This window comes from Topomyia yanbarensis, chromosome 2, assembly GCF_030247195.1.
Source record: "Topomyia yanbarensis strain Yona2022 chromosome 2, ASM3024719v1, whole genome shotgun sequence".
NCBI classification, from domain to species: domain Eukaryota; kingdom Metazoa; phylum Arthropoda; class Insecta; order Diptera; family Culicidae; genus Topomyia; species Topomyia yanbarensis.
In genome coordinates, this window is record NC_080671.1 from 468,320,636 (window position 1) to 468,333,729 (window position 13,094).

At 36.2% G+C, this 13,094-nt stretch overlaps 1 protein-coding gene across 4 annotated transcripts in view; it reads right to left on the reverse strand.

Annotated features, from left to right (window-relative positions):
* The window catches only part of LOC131686172 (synaptotagmin 1), a 97,207-nt gene that overhangs the window by 51,305 nt on the left and 32,808 nt on the right, over positions 1-13,094 (reverse strand). For all 4 annotated transcript variants that reach the window (XM_058970383.1, XM_058970381.1, XM_058970382.1 and 1 more), the window contains exon 6: positions 12,683-12,859. In XM_058970383.1, coding sequence (XP_058826366.1) covers positions 12,683-12,859 — 177 coding nt within the window. The remainder of the gene's footprint in view (positions 1-12,682; positions 12,860-13,094) is intronic.

Below are 13,094 nucleotides of genomic sequence, written 5' to 3' on the forward strand. Positions count from 1 at the left end.
AGAGTGGGTAGAAAGCGTAGGGTGAAGGGTCCATTAGTAAGAATTTTTCCCTTTTCGCAATGCACACGCTTACATTATATTAACATTAAATCACGTTCGTTTATGCAAATGGAATTGTGGTAAATCGATGTTTTCAAATGTGTGTAGTACGAGATACCTGCGTTACGCATCCAATTTTTTTTTGAAATGGTTCAAAATTTCGAGTGGGTAATTACCCACTCGGTTATTTTCGAATGGGTAGTACTACCCATACTAGCCACCGGCCCTCCGGCCCTGGGTTGCACTATATTTTAGCACAAATGATTTAAAGTTTGTATGTGATTTAACATGGATAAACGATCCACATTATTTAATATTTCGTAGACACGTTCCTATGTATTCTAAAAATATATGCTATGCAATTTCGATGGATACGAGTACCGTGTCCAACTTCCCCGAAGAGTGTAATAGGATACGACATGTGGTAAAAATTGAATTTATCTGGATACTTTGGCTGATACTTCAATCAAGTTAACCATGATTTGCTAGCCATAAACCGAATTAGGCAGCTATCAACATAGGCGGTTTCATAGTTCAGATGCGAGCGTCATAAATAGACAATCTGAAGGACATAAGCTCGGTTCTTAATTTTAACATTTAATTTTGTTTTGCTGCCTGTAAAGTGGGAACGTTATCATGTAGAATTGTTAGTTTCAAATAAAGTAATAAGGGAGATCATAACCGTTATTTCTGACGTGGTATTTTATTTTAGCAAAGTTATGTTCTAACGTTATAATCACGATGCTACTCCAATCTTAATCCCTGGATGATTCGTTCAAACGTTTTGGTTACAATCAAATCGTGCTTCATGGCCGGAAACACTCTGGCTGGCGTATTGTAACAGACAGTCTTCCCATGAACATCGACAAGTTTGCACCCGTGTACAAAATCACGCGTTTAACCTTAAACATGCTTTGCCTTTGTATACAGGTTCGCATTGAACACCGAACTCAAGCGAACGATGTGCAAACTTAGATTTAAACACCGTGTACGTACACCGTGTGCGTACATAAGAAAGGCACACACACAAAACAGAATGAGTCAATGCTTGTGATGATGGATGAGAGAAAGAGAAAACTAGTATCAAGAACCTGTTTGTGCGAACACCGCGTACGTACATGAGGTTCGGTTGTGCAGACGAACATGTGCTCGTGTTTTGGTACGCATTAGCGCGTTCGAGTTTGCACACAAAATGATGGTGTAGGGTGAGCACAGAACTAGAGTGAATATGGTGTCCATTTGGGAAGACTGGTAACAGATATTGCCGGGCTTACTCAATTAACCTACCTTCAGTTCACGGGGTACTCTATAGCAGTTCCAGTTCCAGCTTAACAGGGATATGGTGAACATCAGTTGAGTTTCAAAATAATGGGAATCTTTTTCGCTTCAGTCTCGTTTCCATTTTATATTACTGTACTCAAAAAAATACATGTAAATTCTAAAATTTCTTACAATTCTATCCGCAGTCCTTTAGATCTCATGTTTCGGATGATACCATCTGGACTATATTTTCGCTTTACAGCAACGGTATAACTGGTGACCACAACAAATACGTCAAGGTTCACTTGATTGGAGATTCAACTCGCCGGGTAGCCAGAGACAGCAAATTTTCATAATGTTGAGGGCAACGAAAGTTTAATTTTGCAATAACTCATGAACCAGTTGTCATAGCTATGAATTGTCTTTAGAAGAAGTTGTTCTACTTGACTGAATCTATAGAATGTAGCATACAATATATTTTTCAGGGGCACTAGGCGGCATATTTATGAATTTAATTAAAATCTTTTAAAATCTTATGTGACAGGCGAACTTCTCACGTGAATTTTAAGCCTAAGATCACGAAAATCCGACAAAAACTGGTGATGTTATTATGCACCGAGTGAAAATTGCTCTGTTTTTCACATATCTCTTTTGGTCTTAAATAAGATTACACTAGTTTACAAGAAAAATGAAGTTACGGGAAAAAGTGTTTTTTATATTAATTTTGGGTCACTGAATACGAAAATAATAGGAGAACCCGGGGCTATTCGGACCTACTTAAGCAAATCGCCCTTTTAGGTGGATAGATGTGAAAAAATTATTAAATTAGTTTGAAACCTCGGCTACATATGGCGCCAATAAAGGATCATTTGTACTACTCTATGGCAGCGCTAGGCGACGATTTGCAAAACTCTCTGTTTTTCCATCCTTTTACAATGTAGGGGTAATTCGAACCTCCCTACGGGGCAATTCAGACCGTCATTTTTCTTTAATTTTTTTTACAAAGGAATTATCTTTACCTATGAAATATTTACTAGAGGAACTCCTTAAGAAGCAAAAAATAAGAAAAATTGCGTTACAAAAACTTAATCTGGTTAGTCACAGCTGTCGATTGGCGCATTATGCATTTACTTAGTTGTGGTGTGTGTACTGGTGTGCGCAACCGCAAGCTGCTGAACGGGACGGAATAGGGGGTCCGAAAAGCCCAATACGCCCATTTCGCACAAAAGTGCTGAGAGTCCTGAAAGAATCTGTGTTTTTACCCAAACAAAAATCATTCCATTAAATAGGAGCCTCATGCTTTCCAAAACACTTATGTTTTATTTTTTTCACTTTTACTTGTTGCTTTAATCACGGTTTTTCCATTACAATGATTTTTGTTTTGAGAATTATGAAACAACGAAACACGTTGTATCTCCTTTCTACAAAGAACAAAGAATCAACTTCAGCTCTCAAAGTTAATGTTTCAGAACAGCGGTTCCACGAATATGTACGATAGTCAGAAAGTCTTGCTATTTTCTGAGAAATCGAGGGGGTCCGAATTACCCCCACTGTCTTAATAGCCCCGGGTTCCCCTACTCTATTTCTCTTTCAAAGGAGTTCAAGTTTTAAAAAAAACGTTTTTCTTTTGCTTCCGCTTTTTTGTTTTTGCTCTATTTTTTATTACAGAAAAATATTTTTTCATATTTTCAGAATCTAATGTGACAGATTTTAACAATTTTAAGATAATCGCGATAAGCTAAGAAGAAAGGTGTTTCCTCAGTTAATTTTGGATCGCTGAATACGAAAACCAAGTCCATTTTTTTCAAAGAAGCATTTTCAAGATTTCTTTGAAAAAAGTGTTTTTCGGCACTATTTTAGTTATTTGTCAAATAGGATCCGATCGAAACAGTTCGAAAGGTATTGATGTGCCCTTTCCGAAAATGTGTAATATGCGTAGATCAAATCTCGACAAACATATGATTACGGCTTAAAAGCCAACTGTCAAAATTCTCTTTGAATGGAAATTTCAGACAAACTGTTACCCGCCAATCACAGATGTTTATAGTAAACAAAAGAAAAAAGTTTTCTCTTGCATTAACTGCTATGAACTGCGCTTAGCCAGTAACGGTTTGCCCGGAATTTGCTTTCAAAGAGAATTTTGACAGTTGGCTTTTAAGCCGCAATCGTATGTTTGTCGAGAAATGTACATTTATTATGATTACAATCGACCAAAGTAGAAAAAAAGTCTAATGCTCGACCTTTTTTTTAAAAAATGCATATTTCTAGTAATTTTATTATAATAAATCAAGGACAGAAGAAAATTCTTTTAGAATCTAATGAGATAAATAATCTTTTTGCATAAATTTTAATCTAATGGTCACAAAAGTCGGATGAAAAATGTAGATATGTAGGTATGAAGCACTGAGTGAAAATTGTAACTTTTTATTTTTCGCACAATCATACCTTCGGCTGAAATAATCTCTTATACTTGATAGTTATTGTTTGTGTTGGGTACTGTCTTCTCGAGCTTGCCATCCATCTTGCGGCATTTGAATGGTTTTGGATATTTCATTGTACATCTAAGTGTTCTTTTTAAAATGTGGAAATATCGTTGAAAACGTTTTGTTTTGTCTGTGGTGAGTACAAATTTTACGAATTAAATGAATTTTAGGCTTCTGCTTCAAGAGGCTTCACAGCAGATTCTCAGTTCACAGAATATTACGTGGCTAGAGCTACGATCCCACTGAGACTCCTTCCCGATAGGGACTCGAATATTTGACGACTGACTTATGAGACTAGTGCTACACCCTCTAAACCGCCGCACCAGGGCAGGGTCCGCTAAAATCATAATTTTCAATCCGATGTTAGTGATATTAGGCTTGAAATTAACGTAAATATGTTATTTGTCATCTTAGATTCTAAAAGGTCCGAAAAAAATTTGTTTGTCGGTAAAAAAAATCATTTAAAAATGAGTAATTTTTAAAAATGGTCAAAAATGCACTTTTTTTAAACATTGGTCGCTTGCAGCACTAAAATTTTTACATATGATCGACACATATTATATGTTTTTGGAAAGGGCATCTCGGCACCTTTCAACCTGCATATTAGGTAAATTAATTGAACGATTTTGATACGAAATATTGACTAAAAACTACAAAAAGTGCTCAAAAACGAGTTTTTCGAGAAAATCACAAGATCGCTTCTTTTAACAAAAAATGAATATTGTTTTCGTGTGCAGCGACCCAAAATTAGTCTAAAAAATACTTTTTCTTGAAGCTTCATTTTTCTTGTAAACTAGTGTAATCTGCCAAACATTGCAGCATTCTTCAAGAAGCCTTACATTTCTTCCAATCTTGATGATGATTGTAAGAAAATCAAAAGCTAATTATTTTTATTCAAAAACAGAGCAGATTAGTGCCAACATATTTGTTTAACAAATTGGCAAAAGTTTTGCAAATGTTTCACAGGAAACCTCTTCGGCAAAAGAGAAGTAAGTGCGATGTGTTCTCTTCCATGTGTCGGAAGATCACCCAAATTTATAGTTTCTAGTTATTTTGGTGGTGTCATCAATGTTACATTTAACAAATTTTGCATAAATTAGTGATTTTATTTCGATTACTGAACAACTTCTGTACAGTTTTGCTCAGTAGATTAAATTCTTGGTATTTTCTATTAGTAGATTAAATCATTGAAATATATACTTTGCATTGTCCAAAAACCCGTGAATTCTGAAATAAACCCTTTAAATATTCACATATAATATTAGCTTAATCTAGCAAGTCAAGGAAAGATTGCTGATAGTCAAAAGTGCAAAGCTAAGGTGCTTTCTAGTGAAAGCAGTAGTTTTTGCACACATTTTACATTTTGACTTTTACCATAGTTTCAGGGATCTAGGAATTCTTCCGAACTAGAAAAATCAGTCTGCGATATTTTTAATTCGTAGCTCCAATGATATAAAAAGTATCAATTTCATGAAAAAAAATTGGATCTGTGGAAGAATTTACTGAAATAGATCAATAAATAGTTATTCTCAGTTTTCTGACAATATTCTCGATAATAGTCCTTAATCCACGAAAGTCAAATGAAAAAAAGACATGATTTCTCTCAGGATTTTTATGATTACGACATGATCAGCATCATTTAAGTTGAAAATTTAATGAAGTGGGTTTGAAAATATGAGTTAACCTATTTTCCGCATCTTCAAATCGCCTGCCTGATCAGAAGATTTAAAATTAATTTCGACATTTCTTCTGTTCATACATTCATTGCAACGGTAAACTTTGATTTCACATTGATATATCCATGGAGATAACCTTTACGTTGGTTTCGTCTACCATCTCGGCGGAACACGATTTGATTAGCAAATGTGTGTGATGTTTCGTGAGAAGAGTTTTTTAAATATTTTTCTACTCATTCATTAGCGTCTTTCACAACTTGTAAATGTGTAGTCTAGAATACTTTGAACTCTTGATAAACAAATTCAATTCGTCGATGCGCTATAGCCTTTGTTGTAACATATAACATATTTTAAGTATTTTTAGTGTCTTTTGTCTTATTTTTTGAAACTGATTGTACTAAGAACTTTTCCTAATTATGTTTAGTTTTTAGTGATTATCTGGATGACGATAACGTCCCACAACATTTGGTTCCATTTGTTTCAATCAAGCTTGCTCCACCCAAAGAACTCTCTGAATCAAGGTACGAGGGGAAAACCGACGATCATACTGCAGGACGCAATATTTGAAACATGGTCAACTGCGTGATCGAAAAAATTGAAGAACCACATATTCAAAAACCGATTGTGGAAAAAATGAAGGGCCTGATCGCAGTGTCACATCTATTCAAGTGATGCCGAGTTATGTAGCCTTGTTTCTGGCACTAAATCTCAACTACCCGTGTATTCCACTCAATATTTCCAGCGGAAAGATAATGAATCTTGGAAAATACGACAAGAAAGCTCTTTTGTTACTCGCCAAAAAGTAATAGCGGGAAGCCTAAGAAAACCATCTGGAAATATACTACCGTCCCTTGGCGATCATGGTGCTCGTTTTCGATAGCTTTCTTACAAAGAAGAGCAAGTGACACTGGGTTGCACTGCCACCGATAATGAAATTGAGGAACCGAAATGGCACGTCTCCGAAACATTGGGTAGAATTGATTTCGGTTATAGGATCGTCAGATCAAAAATACTGCATGAGGATCACTTTAGATGCTTCTTCGAGAGACACGTCGTTCACTCATATTAGAATTAGATTCCTATGCGTTTGGTTCGTAAAAATAAAAAGGCTATATTTTATTTGTCTAATAAGATTGTTAAATAAGTTAACATAGATTGTTAGAAGTTTACATTTTACTGGGTCCAGTTTGGGAAAGCCCAATTCTTTTAAAAGTGCTCCCAATCAGCTACGTGATACCGATGCTTCTTCCGTGCCACAATATCTTTGTATTACTGTAAGGTAACAATTTTGAAGCAAAAAGAAGTGATAAACAGGATACAAACACTTACATTTCTTTCAATCAGAGTACAAGAAAAATAATTCGTCGCCAACCATGCTTTCCCTTTTGATCAATTCTATCCGGGAAAATAATGAAATTTTCAAAGTAAGACGTATAGCTTCTGGTTTATCTAGAATCTTTCAACAACAACAAAGTCTTTCTCAACTACCTATATTTTCTACTTATTCAGTCTTTTTCAAGACTCGAAAGAAATATTTAATTCTTCCAATATATCTGGGTCCTCCCAGAAAGGCCCTGTGCCAAATATTAGAAAGGGTAACTTCTCCACCAGACAATCCAATTGATTGCAGCAACAACTTCGATGTTTTAGCCGAATGCGAAGCAGAAGAAATTTGTAAATTTTCTCGCATTGTGCGTAATGCCAATCAGAAGAAACACCAATCTCCTCCGCCGATAACAGTGATGATCTCCGATTTCAGAGTCTTGCAAACTGAGCTTTCGACGTTTCTTCCGGACGTGAAAGCCTCTGTTCAGATTGGTGGAAGAGGAGAATGTTGATTGGCCACAAACGACTTCTCCTGTATCTCACGAAGAAGTTAAATAAATTTTATTCATATGATTTCAAGGCAGATACACCATTCAAGGCTGACTTGAAAGGGTTCCCGTAAGATCAAAATTTGGAGGAAGATGCAACGAATTAAAAAAAATGCTTGGCATGTCTTATTCGAAAAAAAATATAAATTTTCCTATAAAACAATAAAAGCAACAAATACAAAAAATCCTACTTCTTCAGATACATTTCAACAAAACATGTTTAAACATTTTATATCGCTCCTAAATAGAAATACAACTTCCCTACCTATACAAGAATTTTCTATCTCCTTCATATCATCCCACAATGGTGCGGCATCTTATGCTTCAGTGACAGGTAAAGCGGAGTAAAGAGCTACCACATCTCCAATTCCTTCTCCACACAACTCTTTATTTGTTCTAATCGATCTAGGTGAAGAAAAACTATATTTTTTGCCGCAATAAATGTTTCAATTGATGACTGCAATGCTAAATTTCTGTACCAGCTCTGAGAGGGATTGTTAAGCAAAAGTACACCAGATATAGATTGCGCAGTTCACTTATGCTTGAAAATGTAGAAGATGCTAACTTCTGCCATACTATACCTATATCTGTCCTTCAATCCAACTCTGTATTACTTATGGAAGCGTCGCTGAGTTGGTGGCCTTCCTTAAGTAGGTATTACATTAACATTTCCTACCTTATCCTAAGTATCGGTGAAGATGGTCGTGGCCGGCAATGACGATTCTCATGCTATTGGTTTACTGAATTCGAAAGGGATGATGTTCATTCCCGATCATTTATCTCACAAGCAAAATGAGTTAAGCTACCTATGGGCAAACATGGTAATCGTTAGTATGCAATCTACGAATAGCACTGTGCTTCGCAACGCAATTAAGCTAGCGGCGGGTTGACGCTCCTAAAAACAAAAACATGACAATTTTGGGCAACAATTGCCAAAAATTGACTCCCTCTCCCTCCACGTAACAAATTGTCACAAATGTCTCCATCCCCCTTCTCTATTACGTAACAAATTCCTCCCCCAAAAGCGTCACGTGATTTAGGATGGTCCCTTGTGTTTCTAAGCAAACTCCTAGTCCTACGTGGTGTCCCATAACATTTTCCCATAAACACAAATCTCCGCAGGAGTCTTCTCAGGAACACAATTCGTGTTTTAGTTTCTCGGAGCTAGCGTCAATACGGTGCTAGCCAAGTCCTGTCACTAAGTTAGTGTCGGATTCTGATGAGACGAAGTGAATCGCAAATTCCATAACTAATTTATAGCTCGTTATATTTGAATGACCCCTAGAACCATTCCTGGGAGTTTTATTTATTCGATGAAGTTATTCCAATCGTCAAAATACACAACATACATAGTCGCTTATTTTTTCTTATCTAAAGTATTTTCAAAGATATTGGACATTTTTGGAAAATAATAGTTTTATTATTGTCTTTTGGAGACAACGAGAGTCAAATGAAACTCTTTGAGTTTTAAAGAACTAATAAAACGTTTCTAATTGCTACTATAACTGACGATTGGAACTTTCGTTAATTTTATCAAAGATTACCCCATAACTTCTAAGTCGCAAGAGGCAAACCGATGATCTCTTCTTGTAAAATTTGTATCTTGACAAGACGAACACGCACCATCTACGATACAATGTTTTTTTTTACAAAATTCAACACTTAGTACAATGTCACAATTAATCCTCTTAAGAGGAGCCTTCTGTCTTAAAACGATTAACTATCTACGATGTTTAAGACGTTATGCTGACAAAGTTTTTAAAGAATTATTCACAATCAAAAGTCTACAACTTCGAGTGTACTATCAATAGGTAATTTTGGTCTTCAGTAAAGATGTTCCCATCACAAAGGACCAAAGGAGTGACAATAACTTTCTTAGCAAAGTCACTCCCAACGATTTATCCGTTCAAACGGAAACGATAGGTACGGTTGTCCTTGTTTCTTCCTCCTTCAAGATTCGAAATGATTCGTTAATCAAATTATTCATTATTTGAATAATGTAATTGCCGTTTAATTTTGAATCATCTTTAAACCCAACTCTGCACAGTAGGCCTGGCCGTTTTAATATTTGCGACATATGAAAATATGCTTCAAATATTAATATTGACAAGAAAAACACTATAGAATAACTGTAGTGTTTTTCAGGATGCTTTTCTATACTGTCTGTGTAAGGGTTAGAATAGAATAGAATAGAATAGTAAATATATTTCTGAAGACTTCCACTTGTGTTTGATACCTCTAAAAAATTTGTAGCTCACATTCAAGGGAGAATAATCACTACACATATATCATTACAATGTTGGTCTTGGATCATCATAAAACATCAATTTTGTGCGCTTTATCGTTATGCTCAAATGAAACGCGAGCATCTAAGCTTTCGATTAATAAGTACTTCAACGATACCGATTTTTTTTTTCGTGAAAATATTGTTCTACTAGAGACACCGTGTGTACCACGCTTTATGTAACATATATGCTTCCTGCTCAGCTTTAATTTGGGCGTAATATAAAAGAAGTAGTTCCCGGTGGTAACATTGCGTTATACGAAGCTCTTAAAAAGAAGACGAAAGAAGAAAGGAAAGGGTAAAACTTTATGATGGCAAATAGTCGTGCCAAGCATTCTGAAATTGAAGTTGGAAACCACGTAGCTGTCATGGTCTGAAATAATAGGCTTATGACGAACTTCGATTCTCTACCGCATATCGTTCTTAACCCCTTCATGAAAATGTTGATACGCATCAACGTTTTAAACAGCTCTAATTTTTCGTTTAAGCAAGATTTGCTTGCGAAAATAAGTAAGGGTAATAACTGGGATTATTATTTTTCATTTGATTAATGACAATTACAAGTATTATATGTATAACGGAAATTATGTCAATTCGTCTTATTGGATTCTGCTGTAGAAATACTGCCAGGGACAGTTTCAGGTCCCTGCTGCGATAGAAGCACCTTGATCGAAACAGCATTTTCGTGTTTATGGACTCCCTACAGTTTATGGTCAAAATAGCGTTGAAGCCCTATATACGCTAAAACAACATGAAAGGGTTGAAAAGAATGGTATAGGTTGAAATTGAAAAGAACTCTTCCGCTTTTCGAATCAAGTTAAACGAATTAAATCTAGTAGCCCATTCAAGAACAACGAGGTATCTACTGTTGAAAATGCATTAAGGTGAAGAAATGTGGAAGCCAGGAACGCACGCTTGTTGCTAGGCACCGACGCGCTTGTTTACATAGAGGAAAAAATGGGATTTGAAGTGAAAATTCAAACGCACAAATGAGAGTTTTCGGACATTTTCCTTCGGTCATCTGCATAGTAGCAGAAAATTTGAAATTTTGTTAGTAAACGAATAAAACGCGAGTGTTTTTGCAGTGGTGTGTGATTAAAGTGCATTTGAAAAAGGGCAATGAAAATGAGACGAAGGAAAATAAGAGTGTTTCGAAAAGAAACCCCCAGAGAAGAGGGGTGGTATTTTCGCACAAAATAAGAACTACAGATGGCATTCCGTCAAAAATTCGGGTAGATTGTATAGAAAACTGTTCTAGCTTCCTCAAGTCGCAGTTTCGTGGAACACCGGCAAGGTTAGTATGTTGAAAAACGCATTTTTGTATTGGCTCATGTCAGATACATGGTTAGGCAGGGGAGAGGGGTGTGTGTGTGGCGTAGGAGCTGTGTAGTGGCTCGCTTGTATAATGCCCTTAATGTGGTAAAAACCGTGTTCAGCTATAACTAAAAGCATTGCATTCGACAGAGTTCATGGTGAAAGTGAAACAAAGAAAAGAGAGAAATTTAGAAACCGTCTTATCTTGAATATTACCATAAAGGAACTGTCAGTGACACCTGAAGCGCGAAATGTATCTACAATGAAGTAGATAAAAGTCTAGGTATTGACAAATGCGCACGCTATTCTAATTTTTGGTACACCTTACTTCCAACGCATCTGAAGAATTGTATTGATTCAGTGTAATTCTTACACTGGGGCCTCTAGTTATTATTTCCTTTATGACATTAGTTTATAAATGTATTATTCATTATTTTAGGTAGGAATATACAAACAAAATACGAAATATGCAAAAGAGATTTATTGTTTTCAGCTGATACTATGAACCTTAGAATTCCAATCCAAACGAACTACAAAACGTGGCAAAAACCAAAAAAGAAATAAAAATTACGTTTTCGATGTCCAAAATAACCGATGTTCCGAAATAAATTCGTAGGTTGAGAACAATTTTAACATGAAGGCTGACTCTTTATCTTACTGAGTTAGAGAAAAATTGAAGTTACATGCTCCCCTTTCCAGGAATGCGACAAACACTGATTTATTCACCTCGATGACTCCTAGTTATGGGCGCTTCGTTGCGTATGTCATATGTCACCTTCATTAAAGCATCGGGGAAAGCTGATCATGTGATGATTATCGTAGGTGTGTAGTCAAGGAGAAAAATCGACGCCTGCTACGAACGGGTCACATGTACCGGGTCGTGTTACGATAGAAGCAGTTCGGTACCGTTTTACTCACCAATTTCACCACGCAATGAATTGAAGATGACAAATTAGCTATAGTTTATGGGTGTCTAAGTTACTAATTTCCTGAGTTATTTATCAGTCTTCACACAACCGGTTGTAAATTAGCTTACTTCCAATTAACAAAATGTATATGAAAACAAACCAAATCGAAAGCCGTTGTTGTAGATCCAAATCAAAGAATTGTGTAATTAATGGATGAATATTAGAGATTGATTTGTTTGTTGATACTTCTTAGTCTAAACTTTCACGTCAAATAGTAAAAAGGAAAATATACTAACATGTAAGCAAATATATGAAGAATGAAATGTAGTAAGATATTGAAAAAAAGGTAACAAATCTCCTCGAGTCTAGTAATCATTGTAGCCTACAATATAATACCAAGGAAAATCATTGCTGTTTTGAGTCAAATAGTACAGAAATTAACTGGATTTGAACTGGGTGTAAGTTACTGGAATCGATTGTTTGTACTTTTTCTTTTCATTTGACGATGAACTGAAACAACGCACGCATGTTTGTTTCGTGATTTGTGCGTATTTGCTCGAATCTGTGTAAAACTACTTGTACTGGATGAAAGCTTAGTATTTGACAATCACAACACGTTGAGTTCGATTGTTTGTTATGGTTTGTTTTGCTCGTCAAAGATGGCTAACAACACAGTTCTGTTGTTATGGTAGCAGTAGCAGTGTGTAATAAGTTGTCAATTGTCCACTTTTGCTACATAATTGTTGTTGTTTTTGTTGTTGTTGTTGTTATTGGATTATTAAACCGTTGTCTCAAACGAAACAAAATCAAGAACCTAACCGGGGGGTGGGAACCGTGTACGTACCTGACCACCTTCGCCTTCGACGCTCTGTAGTTCCCGCCACTCCTCGATAGTTTGGGCCAAATCGATCTGACAGAGGGGCACCTTCACCTCACCGATCTGGTCGTGCTTGGAGAATCGATCGAAATCGAATATGGCGAACACTAGCGTCTTGTTCATGGCCTCGGCATACGGAAGGCTCTGTGTGGTGTACACAAAGCAGATCACAGGATGGGAAAGAGAAAAAAAACGAGATATTGCAGTAGTTAGACAGTTCCCGGAGGAATGGGCACAGGTTTCGCGCTTATACGTAATAGTTAGTTTACCACACACACAGAGACAGATGAAGTGTTTCTAGCCTAGAGACTTGGAGCTGTCGCGAGAGTTATATTGAAAGATTAGCTGTAGTTTTATGTTAGAATATCTGAGCCTCTGA